We start from the raw sequence: 20,091 nt of genomic DNA on the forward strand, positions 1-20,091 counted from the left end.
TCCATAAAACTCACATATAGTTCTTTATTAAATTCTAGACTTCTTTCAATCAGCATTTTCAGGACTCTCATTCCCCTCCCTTTCCTGAATCCTAATTGATTTTTTCCATATAGCTTTCTGCCTTTGTTTCTAATTAAGAGGAGAAGATTAAGAAACCATGGATCACAAAGGATATGATAAAAGAGATGGACGAGAATTATAAACAAGCAAAAAATAAACTTGAGAACAATTACAGATGAAGGACGAAATAAGTGGTGGGATGAACAATACAAAAAACTTGAAGGAATAGGGGTAAAGTGAATTGATGTATGCTAAAGTGAGAGATATCACAAAAACATTTAACAATAGTACACACAAGAACCAGACATAATGAAGGAAAGATGGAAAAAATATGTAGAAGAATTTTATGATACCAAACGAAATGGAGCTAGAAGAGGGAACAGAAGTTAACAGAGACAGGACTGGACCAGAATTGATGCAGGGGGAAATAGAACATGGGTTAAAAGAATTGAATAATGGTAAATCAACAGGGATAAACAATATACCAGCAGAAATGATTAAAAAACATGGTGACAGAGGGAAACAAGAATTAAAAAGATAGTAAGAGAAAATTAATGAAGAAGGGGAATGCCCAGATGTCTTCAAGGTGTTAATACCGATACCAAAAGAGACAAATGTAACTAATTGTGAAGACTATAGAACATTAACTTTATTATCACAAGTGTCAAAGATAGTGTTAAAGATAATAGCAAATAGATTAGAAACAAAGGCAGATCACTTGGACAGGCAATCTGATTCAGGTGATCGAAGTTCTGAGCCAGAAGTAATTATATCCCCCAAAGATTAATTGCATCTGAACAACCAGTCAATTTATTGGAAATAATAAAATCCATTTCACATACAGACCCACCTTTCAATAGATAGATAGATAGATAGATAGATACTTTATTAATCCCAATGGGAAATTCACATTCTTCAGCAGCAGCATACTGATACAATAAATAATATTAAATTAAAAATAGAAAAATAAAAGTAGAAAAGTACACATACATATACAGTCATACACGGAGCTGCTGAAAAGGCTGCCACTCACGGCGGCGCCGGATGCCTGTGCCTCTCAAGAGTAAAATTAATTCCTGATTCACTAAGAAAAGAAGGCCTAGGATGACACCATAATGCTGTTTTATCAGGTCACATAGGAATCAAGAAAGGAATTTACAGAAAGGCATTTCTGGTGGCCTACTTAAACTCTAGATGTCAAAGAATATATTTCCACTTATGATACCTGTCCATAAAATAAAAAACAAATGGTGTGTTGGTAGAGCTATTATTGGGGGACAACCCTTGTCACCCCTACCAGAACACATTTATTTTAATTTTATTTCAGACCTACCCACTTCTCCTAGACATACTGCAACATTTGTCCAATAGCCCAACATAGGATCACATCTTATAACCCTACTATGGTGAAATGGAAATGTATTAGACTTTAACATCCAGCTATCACCTGGAAAGTAACAGTTGAAGAGAACAGGTAATTCAAGAATCGAGACTGATTAGTCTCAGTCACACATTTCGTGTTTCATCTTTTGTGGGACTTTCATAGATGCTTTGCTTCCAAACCAGATGAGTTTACATCTTGCAAGGAAGACCGTGCTATGATTCTCTAACTACTTTGCTTTTTTCATTTAGTGTTTTAAAGATTATTGAATATGTCTTTATGTAATTCACTCTGTGGCTTACCACACCTTCTGTTTGAGTAAATTCTCCCAATAAAACTGCTGGCTATTTTATGGAGCTTTATTTGAATGGGTGTTGACTGGACAAAGAAACAAGAGTTTGCATTCGCTAGGCTAGTACAGGAGCCAATCATGATGTAACATAAGAAATTCCAAAGGTTTGCAAATGTTTTCTCACCACTATGTATATTTTCATTATAACCACTAACCAGCTATTATATAAAATATGAAATACATTACGAAATACCATAAAATATAACAAGATGAAAAAAATACACTGTACTGGAGAGGAATACCTAGCATATAGTTTCTTTTTTTTTTTTTTTTTTTACTATTAATGGCTAACGTTTAAAAAATATAAGGAATCTTTATGGTGCAGTCCTTGCTTGGGGGCATTTACAGCTTCAAAAATCACATAAGATCTTTTGTTAGGGGGAAAACTGATCAGAGTTTTATTGTTCAGAAGAGAACCATCAGGGCTAGTGTTATAATTTAGATCCTCCCTTATCTTGTTAGTTTGAAGTTATAGATAAGCTGGACTGGGGGATTGAATTCATTGGTGCATGGCCCAGGAAGGAGGAGTGCATGATTGCATCTGTGTGTGTATGTGAGGAGCTTCAAAGGGACAATAAAGTTTGAGGCTTGCAAAGGCATTGCTCTCTGCTGTTTTTTTTCCATCCTGAAGAGAGCTGACAAGAAAGAATAGAGTGGAATTACAAGATTACATGCTGCCTGAAACTACACATTTAACAATTATCAGGTTGTATGATTCGGTCTATAACCAACACTCACCTTGTACTCAATTATGTATCAATGATACATAACTAAATGTGCAACTTAATTACTGCCTGTTCCTTTACTCTAATTGAGTGAGGTTATAAATGTAAAAGAGAAGAGGGAAGGAAGTTCTGAAGTACAGTGTGGTAACAGTATGGGATAAGAGACATTCTGGTAAATTCTACATTATAAAGAGTATAAAAACAGGGTCACCTAGGACTCTATATAACAAAACAATATCTTCATCTTGCATCATTCTATTCTTAAGAAACATCCCATAAATATATATTAAAAATATCTACTGAAGTACAATTAATAATTTTATAGATACTTTCATCAGAATTATTACTTGTTAATAATGAATTTGTTTGGAAAGAACAATATTGAAAACACTTTTCTCTATAGAGATAGACCTCTATCACCAAAACTGCACTTGAACCAGGAAAGGCATCATTTACATTAGTCTGTTTATATGGAACTTTTTTTTAAATTAAACAATATAGTGGTTAATCAAAGGCTTGTTTAGGCTTTATAACTTATATCTCAATGCTGACAATCATAATGAAAAATAATGAACAAAGGATCACATTCACTGAATATAAGAGCATTGACCTGCACACACAGTGACTTTTCTTGGAATATTGCTTCTTCAAGGCGAAGTAAAGACAGGCACTTATGTAAATCTTTATTTTAAACAATGATGTAACCACAGACGTCAGAACACAATGTGAACAATATAATTTTTGAGATTCACAAAAGACAGAACTCTGCTAATGCTTAAAATGGAAAATAAACTTACAAGTTGCTCTGATTTGACGCAAAACAGCTGGATGGTTTTTGCTACATTTTTTGCAACAGCATAACTCAAATTTGGGTCCACAGAGGCCACATTCAGTTCACTGAAATTTAAAAGAAGAACAGGAACATGAAAAAAGTAATAATAACCCTGATATATACCAGACATGCTGCAGGATATATGATTTGCTGCCAGTTTACATTGTAACAGTGCTGTTTCAAAATACACTATTCTTCAAAACACACACACACACACACATACATATATATATATATATATATATATATATATACACATATATACATATATATACATATATACATATATATATATATATATATATATATATATATATATATATATATATATATATATATATATATATATAATGTACTGTATTAACATAACTAAGTCATTAATATGTATGCTTTGAATATCATCTGGTAAAAAAGAATATTTCCATCAGTATTTCAGCATTCAGCACTGTATCCTCAACAGAGTTTATATCTAGTTCAGGTTAATGAAGCTGGATAAAAAATTGTCATGAAATGAGATCAGAAATAGGTAGTTTTGCTTCACATTAATGCTTCTAAATATAGAAAGTTAGTGGATGGCTTTATAATGTGTTACACAAACAACAAATCTGACACTTGAAAATTCAGCCCTGAAAGAAAATGGGATTCTCTGTGCACACGTGATTAAACAGAAAGGGAATTAGGTAAAGTTTGGACTGCTTGTCTGTAATGCCCATGAAAAGTCCACATAAGATCACTGGTGATTGCTCAAGCATGGTAAATTCAGTCATTAATCAATTCTTCTTTCTTATAGGTTTTTTTTTTTTTTTTTTTAAATAAATTATACTGGTGGATGATGGATTAGGCATGCAGGAGCTGACTTACTTTGCAGCACGGCACGTCAATTGAGTGCTGTGGGCTGGAGTAGCCAGTCAATGAATAACACACAAATATAAACTAAACTAATTTTCCCTTTTAAAAGTTGCAGCAAAAATGAAATAAAGCTGACAATAACATTTATTTTTCATTACATCTTATTGTTTTAGGCATTTTCTGTGTCAAGTCAGCAGCCATGTAAGACACAAACTGTGCTCCAAGCTGCTTGTTGGCTAAGCCTGAGGTAACTAAAATGACTATTGCTAACACTAAAGTAGTCCTAACACTCTTTAACATGGCAATTTTTAAGGCCTCTATAAGAACAAAAGGAAATGTTATATTGCGCAAATATGGTAGTTATGTTCTATTGTCTTTTATGACAAAAAAAAAAAATCAAACTTTTGCTTGTGGTGGATTCCTAAAGTTTTACTCCAAAGCAGCAGGTGATGAGAAATCCCAGGTTTAAGAAGTAGAAGCTTGTCTGCTTTACTAATTACAATGTTTGCTAACTGGTAAGATTTCACATTTCTTTCTCTATCACATGCTTTTGCAAAGGCAGCTAATTTCATTTCATTGGTTTCACATATTTTCATTTTTCTTGTTTGTTGTATTATTGCTGTCTTTCTTGAGAACCAGCTTGTCTGTGTCTGGAATCAATTTGTGCCTTACACCTGAAGCTGTCATGTTAGGCTCTAGTGGATTAGGAAGATTTGATATTTAATGAATGAATGGATGGAAAACAAAATTTGTTAAAAAACAATGACATCCAATTCTGGCTGGCAGTCATTTTTGCAAGTGAAGAATGTGATGAGGCAGGCAACTTTTAGATTGTGATGCTAATAAAGAGTTGTGATTTGTGGCAATTCTTAATCAACTTTGAATAATTTTGCAATAATCTGGCTGCATGAAATGCACTATTTAAAAAGGTAAAGTGTCAAGTCATCCACGTAACCTTTTAAACTTTTGGTCATGAACAACATTTAGCATCTTTGTTTACCTTCATGAAGGAAGTAGTTAATTAATTGTATGTAATTAACAGTTTTAAAAAAATTACGAACTTAAACACATTTTCAAGTGCGTTCTGTAATGCATAAAAATTATTACATATGAATAGGTAGTTAGTTATGTAGTGATTACAGGGTCATCTAAATGAAAATTGCTGCTCACATCAACCCAGTTTAAGGAGGGAACATTGCCAGCACCTAAACATTACATATGTCTGGTGGTTTGTAATGAGGGGTGATGGAGCACAACACCCCCTGCATCCCAAAATATTTAAAAAAAACTCTACTTAAATTTATTAGGTAATACAATCATGAAATAAGTTTATTTGCATAACGTGCCAGACATCAGTGCATGGCAACATCCATTAAAAATTGTTCCTGAATTGTACTTGAAGGATGCCAGCCAAATGAAAGAGTACATGAGTTCTTGATCTTTTGGCAAGCGGGTGACCTGAAGCTGCCCTTTAATTGGTTGCTTTCAGATTTTTCCGGGGACGTAGCTTTCTTATTATCTTATCATTATTTACAAACCAGAGTGCACATTAAGATCTCAAGATACCAGTCTGCTTATAATTCTAAGAATTAATAAAGTGAGGGGTCAAGCTTTTAGTTATAGGGTCCCAAAGCTGTGGAATGGTCTGCCTGCTATTAAAAGAGGTGCCTCTTCAGTCTCAGCTTTTAACACTAGAATTACCAGAGTCTACAAAAAAAACTCGTAGATCCGGCCCACCTTAAAACCATTTACTCTTCTCCGCCAGCGTCCTTTGTCCTCTAAATGTACTGATAAAAACAAGCTGCCAGCAGCCGGCTATTCCATTCCCCCACCGACTTAGAACATGAATGAGCATCTCCCAGCTCATGCCTCGATTGATTATCTGGGAGTGAAGTGGAGTTTTAGAGTGGAAATAATAAATAATTATTTGGAACACACACATTTCATGTGTGTTCCGTTTCTACAGTAATCTGTGTTAACACATTGTTGAAACAGAAACTTTTTCATATTTTAGTAATAAATGTTACAAAATGTAGGCATAAACTATAGAATGTGTGAAGCAGCATGAAGTCCAAACATCAAATAAACACTTTCACAAAAGGTTCAAAAACAATTCAATAGCTTCCGTGGCGTAGCACTAAGATTTGATGTGTCAGCATGCAGCAGGCTTACTGTCCCTCAGAGACCTGAGTTCGATTCCCCATTGAACAGAAATTGTTCTTTTTTTTTTTTTTCTTTTTAACCTCAAACAGACATAAAATTTATAAATTGGTATGCACTGTCAGTTAATGAGATCGTTATGTTTTCATGTGGGATGCTCCTTTAAAAATATTTTTTAACAATTGAGACTGCAATTAACATGAACAAGTGTCCTTATAACTGTTACTTTTAAGATCCATAACACACAGACAGACAGAGCACTGCGTAATAGAGTGACAGACAGGCAGAAAAGTCACTAGATATATAAATAAACAGGGAAGGCACATGTACTGAAAGAAAAAAAAAGATCAACATGTGTGTTGATCCTGCTGCACTGAATAAGCTCACGCGCTCTAACATCATCCCATAAGTCCACATCCAATCTGACGCTGTTCGTTTTCAAATAATATTGCATTAGTGCGATGATGTTTTCACATATATTGTCTCTTTCTTTCAGGTGTGTAATAGGAACCACAGCATAGAGAGAAGAGTGTACATTGTAACAGGTACACATGTTGTAAATGTAGGAAAGACGATCCTTGCGTGTGTGTGAACAGTTAACATTTGAATCTGATGATTGCATATAGCGCTGAAGTTACTGCTCTGTACTATTCTATCCTCTGCATATCCTGGAGTACAAAAGAAACAGCATACAGTAACATGTGGGGACTGGCAAGATCGGGGAAAAAAAACACGCAGTCACTGATTACAAACCGCAAGATGTTATGCGAATGAATATGAATAATATGAATAATGTTGCATCCATGCCACAAAGTTTTCCGAAATGTACTATACAGGTCATAAAACGAATAATATATACCATAAGGTGCACACTAATTCAGCATGAGCAGGAACACTCAATAAAACTGAATTAAAAAAAATCAAGTGATGGTGAGATACGAAGAAGGCAGATTCTCCAGTGTTTGTGTGTCAGCTTTAATCCCTCCAGATGAGAGAATGTCCAGTTCCATTGTCTCAAAACACCACTCACATCTCCAGTTATTCTGTTTCAAATGAAAAATAACAGTGTCAGATCCCTGGGTGGGGGGCAGTAATATGTATCGTGATCGTGATTTAGAGAGAATAAAAGTTAAAAAAACGGTAACTTTTACAAGTCCTATAAATGCACACCGTGTGTTACAGACGCAAACCAAGTGTATGTGTGTACTGTATAATATTATCAAAAGGAACAGCTCGCTACTGAAAATGGCAAATACAGGAGTGAGTGGGGATCGAATCGGGGACTGTTGATTACAAGTCAGCAAATCTTACCGCTATGCCAATGAAGCTGTTGTCTATTCTTTGAATCTTTTGTGAAAGTATTTACTTGATCTTTGGACTTCAGGCTTCATACATTATATAGTTTATGCCTACATTTTGTCATTTACTACTAAAATATGAAAAACGTTTCTGTTTTAAAAATGTGTTTACACAGATTACTGTAGAAACGGAAACACATGAAATGCATGTGTTCCAAATAGCGATCTATTATTTCCACTCTAAAACTCCAGCACTTCAGTCACTCCCAGATAATCAAACAAGGCATGAGCTGGGAAAACTTAGTGAACGTTCTGTAGCGGTGTGGGATGGAATAGCCGGCTGCTTGCTGCTTGTCTTAATCGGCACATTCAGAAGACAAAAGAGAGGTGAGAACGGTTTTAATGTGGGCCAGATCTACAAGTTTTTTCGTAGACTCTGGTAATTCTAGTGTTAAATCCCGGCTAAAGACTCACTACTTCAGTTTAGCATACCCCAAGCAGAGCTGCTGATTAGCTGTGCATACTGCATCTCTGTGGTAAGTCATTAGTACTATAAGTAATATGATATTTATAAATTGTTACTAATGCTCATCTGTTCTGTTTCTCTTCTCGGTATCCTCATGTGCTCTACTGCCAAGTTACTTGCCTGCCAATGGAAAAGTCACCTCTGATAAAGGAGCACTGGAAGCATCAGGTAGAAGGGTCCATTTAGCAGATTGGCCAGCCCAGCACTGATTCAGCAGTGGAATGGCCAGTGAGGGGGAGGCAGGTTGTTGGCTGAGGTCTCCAGGACTCTGAACAAATCTGTATCCTCATCTGTGATAGTTCTGTATTTAGTGAGTGACATAATCTATTCTTGCATTTTGCTTTGTAGTTTGTACTGTATTCCTAAGCTGGCACAGACGGATTGGCCATCTAGCTCTGTAAAGGGGTTCACTTGTGTTCTGTTTTGAGTATTATGTTTACCCCATTTTTTGACACCCATTGACGCCCAACACTACCTGGAAAGGGGTCTCTCTCTAAATTGCCTTTCCAAAGATTTCTTCCATTTTTTTCTCCTACAATGGTATTTTTTGGTTTTTTTTTTTTCATCTTCTTAGAGTGTCAAGGCTGCTGTGCTGTCAGAAAACAGGGCTTGTTAAAGCCCATTGCAGCACACCTTGTGTGATTTTGGGCTATACAAGAAAAATTAAATTGTTGTTGTAACAGTTCACTGCAACTGTCCTCACTCTGGTCAGTAATAACAGACACACAGGCACAGGAATACATTTTCTTTAAGGTCATTATACATTAAAAACAGACTGGATGTATTGTGGGTGAGTCTTGCATTTGTGCATTGCTCTGCACTTTGTTTTTATTATTTGCAGCATATCTCTTGGTACTTTCGTTCAGGGGTGCTGCTGATGAGGCATGTCATTTCCTATGGGGGACCATTAAATTGCTATCTCTAAGAATATTCTTCATATCATTAGTCTAGCAAGAGTATGCTGTAGAACAAATGGCAATATGGAAAGAAAAACAGCATCTTTCAACTATTCATATAATCATTGTTTACTCTATAGATTATAGACTACAGCTAGCATATTCCTAATATTCATCCCAACAGTTTTTATTAAGCACTGAGAGGATCTGTTGTTGTGCCCCCGGAAAAAATCAAAAACAATAATCAAACAGATTAAAACAATCATTATTCTTAACCTCAAATAATTACTTTCAAAATTAAATTTAAAATAGATTACCTCAAAACAAATCTAAATTGATTTTTGACAACATTGGTATTTGAAAACAGTCATACTGCTCATTACCTGGCTATGGTTTTAATGATGCTCTCAATCTCATCACTGGATGGAGGATTACGACCACCAGAAGGGAAAACAAGGTTGATAGGATCAAACAGGCGGGACAAAGACTTTGACAGGTAGGCTGCTTCATAAGGTTGCAGAGAGCCTTTCAATGCCTTTTCTGGACTAAAATAAGAGAAGAAATCAGAACAGAAATTAGACTATTGATCATTTTACACTCTTAATTTGCTGTTACTTAAAAACACTCAAAATGCTCAAAACATAGGAGACACATCTAACAATCTAAAATGCAGAGGCTTCTAGGTATAAAAATACAGACAAAAATGATAGAATTTTTTTAGTAAATGACAAAGATAGTAGTTTTTAAAGTTAATGACAAATGCCTATGGATTAAAGAGGGAAATCCTCACTACCAAGGCTCTTTTTTTTGAGTTATAACTGACTGATGATGATGAGTGCATAACTGACATGCCTAATGAAACTGGAGACCTTGGTCAACTGAAATATACAGTAATCCCTTGCTATATCGCGCTTCGACTTTCGCGGCTTCACTCTATCGTGGATTTTATATGTAAGCATATTTAAATAGATATCGCGAATTTTTTGCTGGTTTGCGGATTTCTGCGGACAATGGGTCTTTTAATTTCTGGTACATGCTTCCTCAGTTGGTTTGCCCAGTTGATTTCATACAAGGGACGCTATTGGCAGATGGCTGAGAAGCTACCCAACCAGAGTGCGTATTACGTATTAAATAAAACTCCTCAAATATATTGTGAGCACGGGGGTTGTTCGCACCCCTAGAGGATATGGCCGCTCCTCAAAAAACGCTGAAAGACTACCTTCACATTGCTTTCTTCCTTGCTGGGCTTACATATGGCTGCTTTGTCAAGGGATATGCTTCCCGCACTGTGCTTCGCATACTTAAAAGATCAAACTGCATGTATTGATTTTTGATTGTTTGCTTTTCTCTCTCTCTCTCTCTCTTGCTCTGACATTCTCTGCTCCTGACGGAGGGGGTGTGAGCAGGGGGGCTGTTCGCACCCCTAGACGATACGGATGCTCGTCTAAAAATGCTGAAAGATTACCTTCACGTTGCTCCCTTCTGTGCAGCTGTTTTGTCAAGCGACATGCTTCCCACACGGTGCTTCGCATACTTAACACTAGAATTACCAGAGTCTACGAAAAAACTCGTAGATCCGGCCCACCTTAAAACCGTTCTCACCTCTCCTTTGTCTTCTAAATGTGCCGAGCCAGCAAGCAGCCGGCTATTCCATCCCCCACCATTGCAGAACGTTCACTAAGTTTTCTCAGCTCATGCCTTGTTTGATTATCTGGGAGTGACTGAACTGCTAGAGTTTTAGAGTGGAAATAATAGATCGCTATTTGGAACACACGCAGTTCATGTGTGTTCCGTTTCTACAGTAATCTGTGTAAACACATTTTTATAACAGAAACATTTTTCATATTTTAGTAGTAAATGACAAAATGTAGGCATAAACTATAAAATATATGAAGCCTGAAGTCCAAAGATCAAATAAACACTTTCACAAAAGCTTAAAGAAAAAAACAACAGTTTCCGTAGAGTAGTGGTAAGATTTGCTGACTTGTAATCAAGAGTCCCCGGTTCGATTGCTGTTTTCAGTAATGAGCTGCTCTTATTGTTAATATTATACAGTACACACATACACTTGGTTTGCGTCTGTAACACACGGTGTACATTTATAGGACTTGTAAAAGTTTCCGTTTTTTTTTCACTTTTATTCTCTCTAAATCACGATCACGATACATACTAAGTCGCGGATAGTTGACACAGACTGCTCAGCCAATCAGTGCGCAGCAGGCCTGTTGTGCCTCAGAGACCTGAGTTCGATTCCCCGCTGGAAAGAAAGTGTTATTTTTTTTCTTTTTAACCATATAAAGTGGTATGCACTGTCAGATTGTTGTATTTTCATGTGGGATGCTCCTTTTAAAATATTATTTTTAACAATTGAGACTGCAATTAACATGAACAAGTGTCTTTATAACTGTTATTATATAATATATATAAAAACAGCTAAGGGGATAGATAAATAGCTATAGCGCGTCTTTATTTGATCCAAATAAATAATATGCAAGCTGATTTATTTACTTATCTTCCTACAGCATAAAGTCACAAGTGAACTGTTGAGCTTCCTCTGTTTGATCGTCAAGGGCATGCTCACAAATAACACGTGTAATGCCATGAAAAATACCCGCTGACACTTTAGTACGCGAGCAATGGTACAAGAATGCAGTTAGACTTTTTTTGTGCACATACGCCATGCTGGACGGTGTAGCGTTGGCGAGCTCTGTAAGCCGTGCTGTTTCTTTGAAGGACTGGTGATTGGTAGGATGACGCCGGACTTTTGTCTTTATGCCTGGTGCAGCTGCATTGTTTTTTTATGTGAGTCGACATTTCTTGCGGGGATGGCTTCTGTTTTCTCCGATCTGAGTTCACCTCTGTTATAGCGCGTCTTTATTTGAAAACAGCAGTGTCAGATCAGAGCGAGCGTGAACGCTAACTTTGACAAGCACTATAAATTTACAGCGGTTGTTACAGACGTAAATCAAATGTATGTTTTTATTGTATAATATTAACAATAACAGCAGCTCTCTACTCAAAACGGTAAACTCGAGAAGGTGCTAGCATCGAACCCAGAAGCTCTTGATTGGGAGTCAGCAGTTGTGTGTGGGAACTGTTAACATTTGAATCTGATGATTGTATATAAAACCGTGTCAGAACTTGTGCGCGAACGAGACTGGGAAAACTGTGGACGTGGATGTGAGTGGTGTGTGTGACTGAGAATGACTGGTGTGAAGCCTGAAGTCCAAATATCAAATAAACACTTTCACAAGTACAAGTGCGCTTTTATTCAAGAATATAACTGAAGAAAAAAGAAAGCAGGTTGTGGTAAGTGGTTGATGCAACTGCTTGCGTGGTGCAATGCTAAGAACTGCTGACTCCCAATCAAGAGCTTCTGGGTTCGATGCTGGCAGCTTCTCAAGTTTGCCGTTTTGAGTAGAGAGCTGCTATTATTAATATTATACAATAAAAATATACATTTGATTTACGTCTGTAACAACCGCTGTAAATTTATAGTGCTTGTCAAAGTTAGCGTTCACGCTCGCCCCGATCTGACACTGCTGTTTTCAAATAAAGATGCGCTATAACAGAGGTGAACTCAGATCGGAGAAAACAGAAGCCATTGCAAGAAATGTCGACTCACATAAAAGAACAATGCATCTGCACCAGGCATAAAGGCAAAAGTCCGGTATCATCCTGCCAATCACCTGTCCTTCAAAGAAACAGCACGGCTTACAGAGCTCGCCAACGCTACACCGTCCAGATCTAAACACTAGCGTGGTGTATGTACCCAAAAAAGTCTAACTGCATTCTCGTACCATTGCTCGCGTACTAAAGTGTCAGCGGGTATTTTTCGTGGCATTACACGTGTAATTTGTTAGCATGCCCTTGACGATCAAACAGAGGAAGCTCTGCAGTATACTTGTGACTTTATGCTGTAGGAAGATAAGTAAATAAAGTAAAACTAAAAAAAGATGCTAACTTTGACAAGTATTATACATTTACAGCGGCTGTTACAGTCGCAAATCAGATGTATGCTTTTATTGTATAATATTAACAATAAGAATAGCTTACTACTTAAAACGTTTATTTTGGAAGACGTTAAGACTCGAACACAGAACCTTATGAGTTGGAGTCAGCAGCTCTAACCAGTATACTACCCAAGAAGTCAGGACAGCAAGCAGCACTAACCTGGTTTCTTTTTCTTCGGTTATAGCCTTAGAAAAAAGCGCATTTGTTCTGTTATACTTTTATTTTTTGTGAAAGTGTACAAAGATATTTGGAATTCAGATTTCACACATTATACACTTCATGCCTACATTTTGTCAATTATTACTAAAACATGAAAAACGTTTCTTTTTTAACGATGTGTTTATTGTGCATAGATCGTTATAGACACGGAACACACATGAAATGCAAGTGTTCCAAATAACGATATAGTATTTATAAAAGGTGTAATTTTGCATGACTTCTCACTCTATACAGCTCTAAGCAACTGACAAGTAGGTAAGCAGACTTGAGCTGAGAAAACTGTGTGCAGGTGGGGGGATGTGATAGCAGACTGCTTGCTGTTTGCTGCTTATCAACACATTTAAAGGACAAAAGACGCTGACGGAAAAGTGCGAAGTGTTTTAAGGTGGGACGGATCTACGAGTTTTTTTGTAGGTTCTGGTAATTCTAGTGTTAAAAGCTCGAAGGGCACGTATTGATTTTTGATTGTTTGTTTTTCTCTGTCTCTCTCTCTCTCTGACATTCTCTGCTCCTGACGGAGGGGGTGTGAGCAGAGGGGCTGTTCGCACACTGGCCTAGAGGATACGGACGCTCCTCTAAAAAATGCTGAAAGACTACCTTTACATTGTACATCCTGGCAGCTGCTTTGTCCGGCGGTGCTTCGCATACTTAAAAGCCAAACAGCCCTATTGATTTTTGTTTGCTTTTCTCTCTCTCTCTGACATTCTCTGCTCCTGACGCGCACTCCTTTGAAGAGGAAGATATGTTTGCATTCTTTTAATTGTGAGACGAACTGTCATCTCTGTCTTGTCATGGAGCACAGTTTAAACTTTTGAAAAAGAGACAAATGTTTGTTTGTAGTGTTTGAATAAAGTTCCTGTCTCTCTACAACCTCCTGTGTTTCTGCGCAAATCTGTGACCCAAGCATGACAATATAAAAATAACCATATAAACATATGGTTTCTACTTCGCGGATTTTCACCTTTCGCGGGGGGTTCTGGAAAGCAACCCCCGTGATCGAGGAGGGATTACTGTAGTTCATAAACAAAAGTCAGAAGTTGTCAATAGATACAGTGATAGAAAGGGTATGGATTCACAGAATCAGTGTGGAATACTACTATGATTTAGCAAGGTGTTTTGCAGTTCTGTGAATACTGAAAATCTCCATACAGCACAGTAGCCTAAAACAATTTGCTTGTATATAGCACTCCTGTCAGAGTTCAAGCACAGTGAGACAAATATCGATTAGAAAATAGTTAATACTAAAGTTAATAAGTGAATTAATGTGAAGTTATACAAAATATTTTTTAGTGTTCATAAGGGGAATATAAAGCTAACATAAAGCAAGCTTAGAGACTGCTTTGTCGGTGAATACCTTATGCAAGAACACAAATGATGAAAGAAGATAGATTGGTCTGTAGTTTATTTTCTGGAATTCAATCTTGAGGAGGATAAACTGAGGCAGTAATTTTAAATTTGTTACAATAACTAGCTGATTACAAAACAAACACTAGTGCCTTCTAGAAAATCAGCCATCCTATGAGCTTAGGTTTCTTGAATGCAGAGATGCTGACAATTCCCTGACCCAGTAAGGTGGTTGGCAGAGCATGTTTTGTATTCTGTCTCTTTAAATTCTAAGAAAAAAAATCATACTGAGAAACTAGACTTTAAATGGCTAAAGTATAGTCACAGAAGAATATTTTTTATTTGGAGATAAATATTTGAGTTGCTATGATTACCTAATTAGTTAGGATTGCCAGAGTGGAATATGGTTGTTCTATCCTTTTTGGGTCCTTGCAATATTATTTAAGAACTACAGACAAATAACCTGGGATTGACATCTAGTAGCATAGCTTTCTACATAAATAATAATCTGACCCTTCATTTGGGCCTCTGTAACAAAAGTGTTCACTAGAGTGTAGCTCTACCTGATGCAAATCAAAAATAGATTTGAGTTGTACAATAACACAGATTCAGTAACTATTGATGTTCAAGTTTTAAATTATTGATACTTGGATAGGAACTGAGAGGCATGACAGGCAGATGACCAATTGTTAAAGGAAGTCATAATAAAAAAAAAAGTATATGTGGACAACAATATAGAAATAATGAAACAAAAAAAACACACAGAACCTAGAATATATAAGCACTGGTACGGTGGGTTGAGACATATCCCATCATCACAGGCCGCTTTGCCAACAATGTGAAATGTCTGACCAGGTAAACTAGACACAGAAAGAAAAGGAACACAAAATCACGCAGGGACATGGTAATAGCCATATTTAACGTCACGCTTCAATTGAATAGTGTTTATTATCTATAGGACTGTCTATGCTGACACCTTGCCTTAACTATAAATGGTTCAATGTTAAACTCTTAGGACAATTTTACAAATATTGAACTAGTTTTCTTTCATTGCCCTCCTTCATCTTCTGATGCTTCATTTAAAGTAATGGAAACCCTGCTTGAGGGACCTAATTAGCCTCAATTCCAGGATATCTTTAGCATACTACAGCTTATACTACTGATGAAGAGAAACTAAACTAATATTAAGGGTATCCAAAACATGGGAACTGCTGACCCATATGACATACCATAAAATGCTTTTTTCTCCTTTTTCAACAATTTTTGACAAAATAAAGTCAACTAATGAACTGTCTTCAACAGGACACTTTTCTGATGCATAATCTTGTCATAAATACACTTTTGTGACTACCACAAGAGGTTGAAACAGTGCTGCAGGGCTTTGGGCTTTTTCTAATAGGAAATATATGAATTATACCCTTTCATAGGATTAGTTTCTACTAAGGTAAACAAATTCAGTTTATCCTTTTCTGCCCAAATGCTTTTTAAAAGCTAAATAAATAAAGTACCAAGTAAATCAGCTAACACTACACAGCGCTTTTGTACTACTATATAAAGGACATCAGTTTGACATGGCAAGTGGATTCGTCTGTAGACATGTTTCTCCTTACAAGACTCCTACCTAAATTCTCAGTTGTGTCCACTATTTCAGTTTTACTAATGTTTTTACAGGTAAGAAGAATGAAGCTGTCACAAATTTGCTCACAATTCTACTGCACAAATAAATACACACACACACATAGGAACAAAGGTCTAGAGTCATATCTAATTAATGTGTAGCTCCCAGCAACAGCAAGAGCAGTGATTCAATCAAGTGGAACAGCAGAGCCCCAGTTAACTGTACTGCATGTTACTATATCTACAATTACTGCAACAAGGCACAGACACGACACAGAAGCAAATAGTTAAAATCCATAAAAAAATAATAATTATAATTTGAAAACTTCCTAGGTTTGTCTTGCTGCACCCCGACTTGCAAATTATTTAACCAGTATAATTACCAGAATCTTCTCTCTCATATTTGTTACAGTACATAGTCACAAAGAATTATTGCATGGAGTGAGTCAAAGATATCAAAAATACTTCATATAAATGTTGTCAGACTCAGAAGTCATGCAGTGCCAGAAGACCAGAATGCCATCAAGAGGTTTTGCGGCTACTGCAAGCCCAGATCACATCACAGAAAAAAACAGACTCCATCTGGAGTGGCAGCAGACTCCTCCATTTCTTTGCCAAGACCAAAAATCAACTAGTTTAAGCTGTTTAAATGTTCTTTTGAATATGTTTTCACAATGTAGATTATATAATGTATATATTAAGTTTTTATAAAACATTAAGTGTTAAGACTTTAATAAATATTTAGTGTCAAAAAACACAGGCTGGCTTCATTTGAGCCTTTGTTGCTAGCTAGTGAATACAAGTATATTAAACTAGAAACAGCTCATTATGCAGAATGGCATTTTAAAGGGTGTAGCAAGGTGGCACAGTGATTGTACTGCTGCCTTGCAACAAGGAGACTGGGATTCATGTCCCCGGTATTTCCTGCATGAAGTGTGCATCTCTCCCTATGCAACATGAGTTGCCTTATGGGTGCTGCAGTTATATCTGAAAGTCCAACTGTTGATTGGCATTGTTAAACTGGCGCCAGTGTGTGTGTGTGTGTGTGTGTGAGTGTGTGTGTTAACCCTTTGATGGACTGACACCTTGTCGGGGATTGTTCCTACCTTACCTCTGATGCTTGCTTGGATAGGCTCCAGTTTTCACATCCCTTCCCTGGATAAGCAGTTTTAGTAAATGGATGGCATTTTAAAGACAAAACTAACTGCAAGCTGCTGGTAAATTAATACAGCATTATACTCACTCTGTTTAATCAATCTCGGGGTCACAGGTAGTTGGAAGCTAATAGCACCACTAGGCACAAGGCAGGAAGCATAGGGAGCAATACATTTTAAACTGAATGCTGAAACAGGAAAACTGACAGAATAATTTTCTGAGACTTCACCAAATAAGATGAACATGAGTGAAGTCTTATTTTTGTATGAATTATTCTGTACACATAGCCATTAAATGATAAAAAATGATTTAATGATCATAATGATATCTTATGTAAACATGACTAAATAAAAACCATAAATGTAAAAGATCATATTCCCTTAACATAAAAGACAGAATATACTTCATTTTTCTGAAAATACCTCTAAATATAAAAGAACCTGTACATGAAAGAATGTTTTTATACTCTGAGATTTCAAATTCACACCGAAGAAAAGAAGGGTATTTCATATAGTCAGCAAGCGTCTTTCAAGCAGACCTCTAGTCACATTTTCTATGTAAGTCATCTGTATGCATAAAATGCTCTCCTAAATAATTAAGTTCAGTTCAGTTTATTCTTATTAAGCACAGTTGCACTATAAAAAAAACAGTGCACTACACCATAATCACAAATAAAGTATTAAAAAAAAAAGAAGTGCAACAATAACGCAAAACATGTTGAAAATAGAGGAACAAACAACATAAAATGAAAACATTTGTAAATCCAGCCCACCTGTTTAAAGTCATCATGGCCTTCAGTCATGTAATCTAATGGTACTATAAGGAGGCCAATGAGACAGAGAGGTTCTGTTCACTTTTCACTTGATAGATTCAAAAGAAATATAAAGGTTTCTTTCTGTTAATGCTCATATATATATATTGGATTTCACACACACACACGCACACACACACACACACACACACTACCGGTCAAATGTTTTAGAGCACCTCAGTTTTTTCAGTTTTTATAGAACTGCACATAGTTTAATGTCTTAATGTTTCATACAATCAAAACATAGAACAAATAAACAACAACAAATAATAAAAAAACAAGTCAAGGAATCATTAAGTGTACACAATTTTATCCCAATTTTTGATTAATCAAATTAGTCACCTTTTGCTGATATAACAGCCATATTGTGGTGAACTTTTTTGATTCAAAATGCAAGTCACTCTTTGGAAGTCACCAACTAAGCAAAAGAACCCCAATCCATCACACTTCCTCCTCCATGTTTGACAGTTGGTGTCACACACTGAGCAACAATCCTTTCACCAACTCAACAGTGTACAAACACCCTGCATGATGAACCAAAGACTTAAAATTTTGATTTATTGGCCCATAGGATTTCCTTCCAGTCTGCAGTAGTCCAAATATAATTCATGATAAATTAAAATAAAATATTCCTTCCTACCCTCCATAATGCAACAGCAAAAACAATGCTTTGCACTGTATACAGACATTGGGCAGTTTCACTGAAATAGATTGCCTTTTCTTCATTTACTACTTGCATTATTCAAAGAACTCCCCTTGTCTCTACAGTACACCAAAGTAAAAACTTTCTTGATGATACAGAAAAATATAACTATGGAAAAAACATTTAGAATTTTTTGAAGTCAGAACACCCATAATAAGTGAATTGCAAAAATGCACTCAAGAAATAATGTTAGAGTAGGGAAGGAGACGTTTGGCAGTGTTCTGAAAACTACGTAAAACTGACAACAAGCCTTGTTATAGAGGGCAAAGGTAAAAACTTACAAGAGTAAAGGTCCAGTGAGACACTTTCAGGCTTTTTTGACAGATAGGGAAATCCCAGAAGTAGCAATCCAGTTCTTCTTGTATTTTCTGCAAAGAAGGTTAAGGGGTTTCTATGCACATACTGTATGTCATTTAGGCAAGCAGTGAGCTTGTCTAAGTTTGTTGTGCAACCAGGAGAGATCTTCTAGTAGAGTTGGGTATCACTGGCTTAGCAGTTAAAGATGAGGTTGATCTATCATACCAGACAGCCTAGAGGCACGATGTGTCCATATGCTGTGTTCTATATTAAGTGTGCCTATTACATATTTAACTATAGTCACTCCTGTTGAGATAGGGACTAATTTCCTGAAACAGTGTACTCTGCAATATTTAGGTTTTAGAGTAAATCAATTTCAGAACTCTGACTCCTGCAACCATTTTACAAATGTAAAATGAAAGTCTACTTCAGTATAATAAACCAGCTTTACCTCCAGCTTTGGACACCCATACTCAAAAGCAAGACCTAAAACAACTGAACAATTTTCAAAGTTTGGGAATAATATTTTGTGTGCAGTATAGACCTGGCATCTGAAGATATTCTCCTTCTGATTGTATTTCAACTTGTAGAAGCCCCCAGGAAACAACCCATTCTATGATGTCAGTGCAGGATGTTATATTGAAGTTGCAACATTAAAAAGTGCACATACAAGTACACTCAAAGCTCCAGAGCCCTTGGTTTGTATCCTGGTCTAGATAGTGCTTATATTGATTTGTACCCAGAGTACTGGTACTGGGGCTTTAAGACTGCAAAATGCTACTGAGGGTGAAGAGGTCAACTTGGAATGTTACTAATCCACAGCTACCTTCTGCTAAGGACATACATGGAAAA

The 20,091-nt window shown here is 36.4% G+C and overlaps 1 protein-coding gene across 1 annotated transcript in view; it reads right to left on the bottom strand.

Moving 5' to 3' along the window:
• The window catches only part of cog5 (component of oligomeric golgi complex 5), a 507,949-nt gene that overhangs the window by 124,934 nt on the left and 362,924 nt on the right, over window positions 1-20,091 (bottom strand). The window contains exons 13-14 of the mRNA XM_028812938.2: window positions 9,463-9,624; window positions 3,316-3,415 (exon numbers count right to left, since the gene is read on the bottom strand). Coding sequence (XP_028668771.1) covers window positions 3,316-3,415; window positions 9,463-9,624 — 262 coding nt within the window. The remainder of the gene's footprint in view (window positions 1-3,315; window positions 3,416-9,462; window positions 9,625-20,091) is intronic.

This window comes from Erpetoichthys calabaricus, chromosome 1 (assembly GCF_900747795.2).
Source record: "Erpetoichthys calabaricus chromosome 1, fErpCal1.3, whole genome shotgun sequence".
NCBI lineage: Eukaryota > Metazoa > Chordata > Cladistia > Polypteriformes > Polypteridae > Erpetoichthys > Erpetoichthys calabaricus.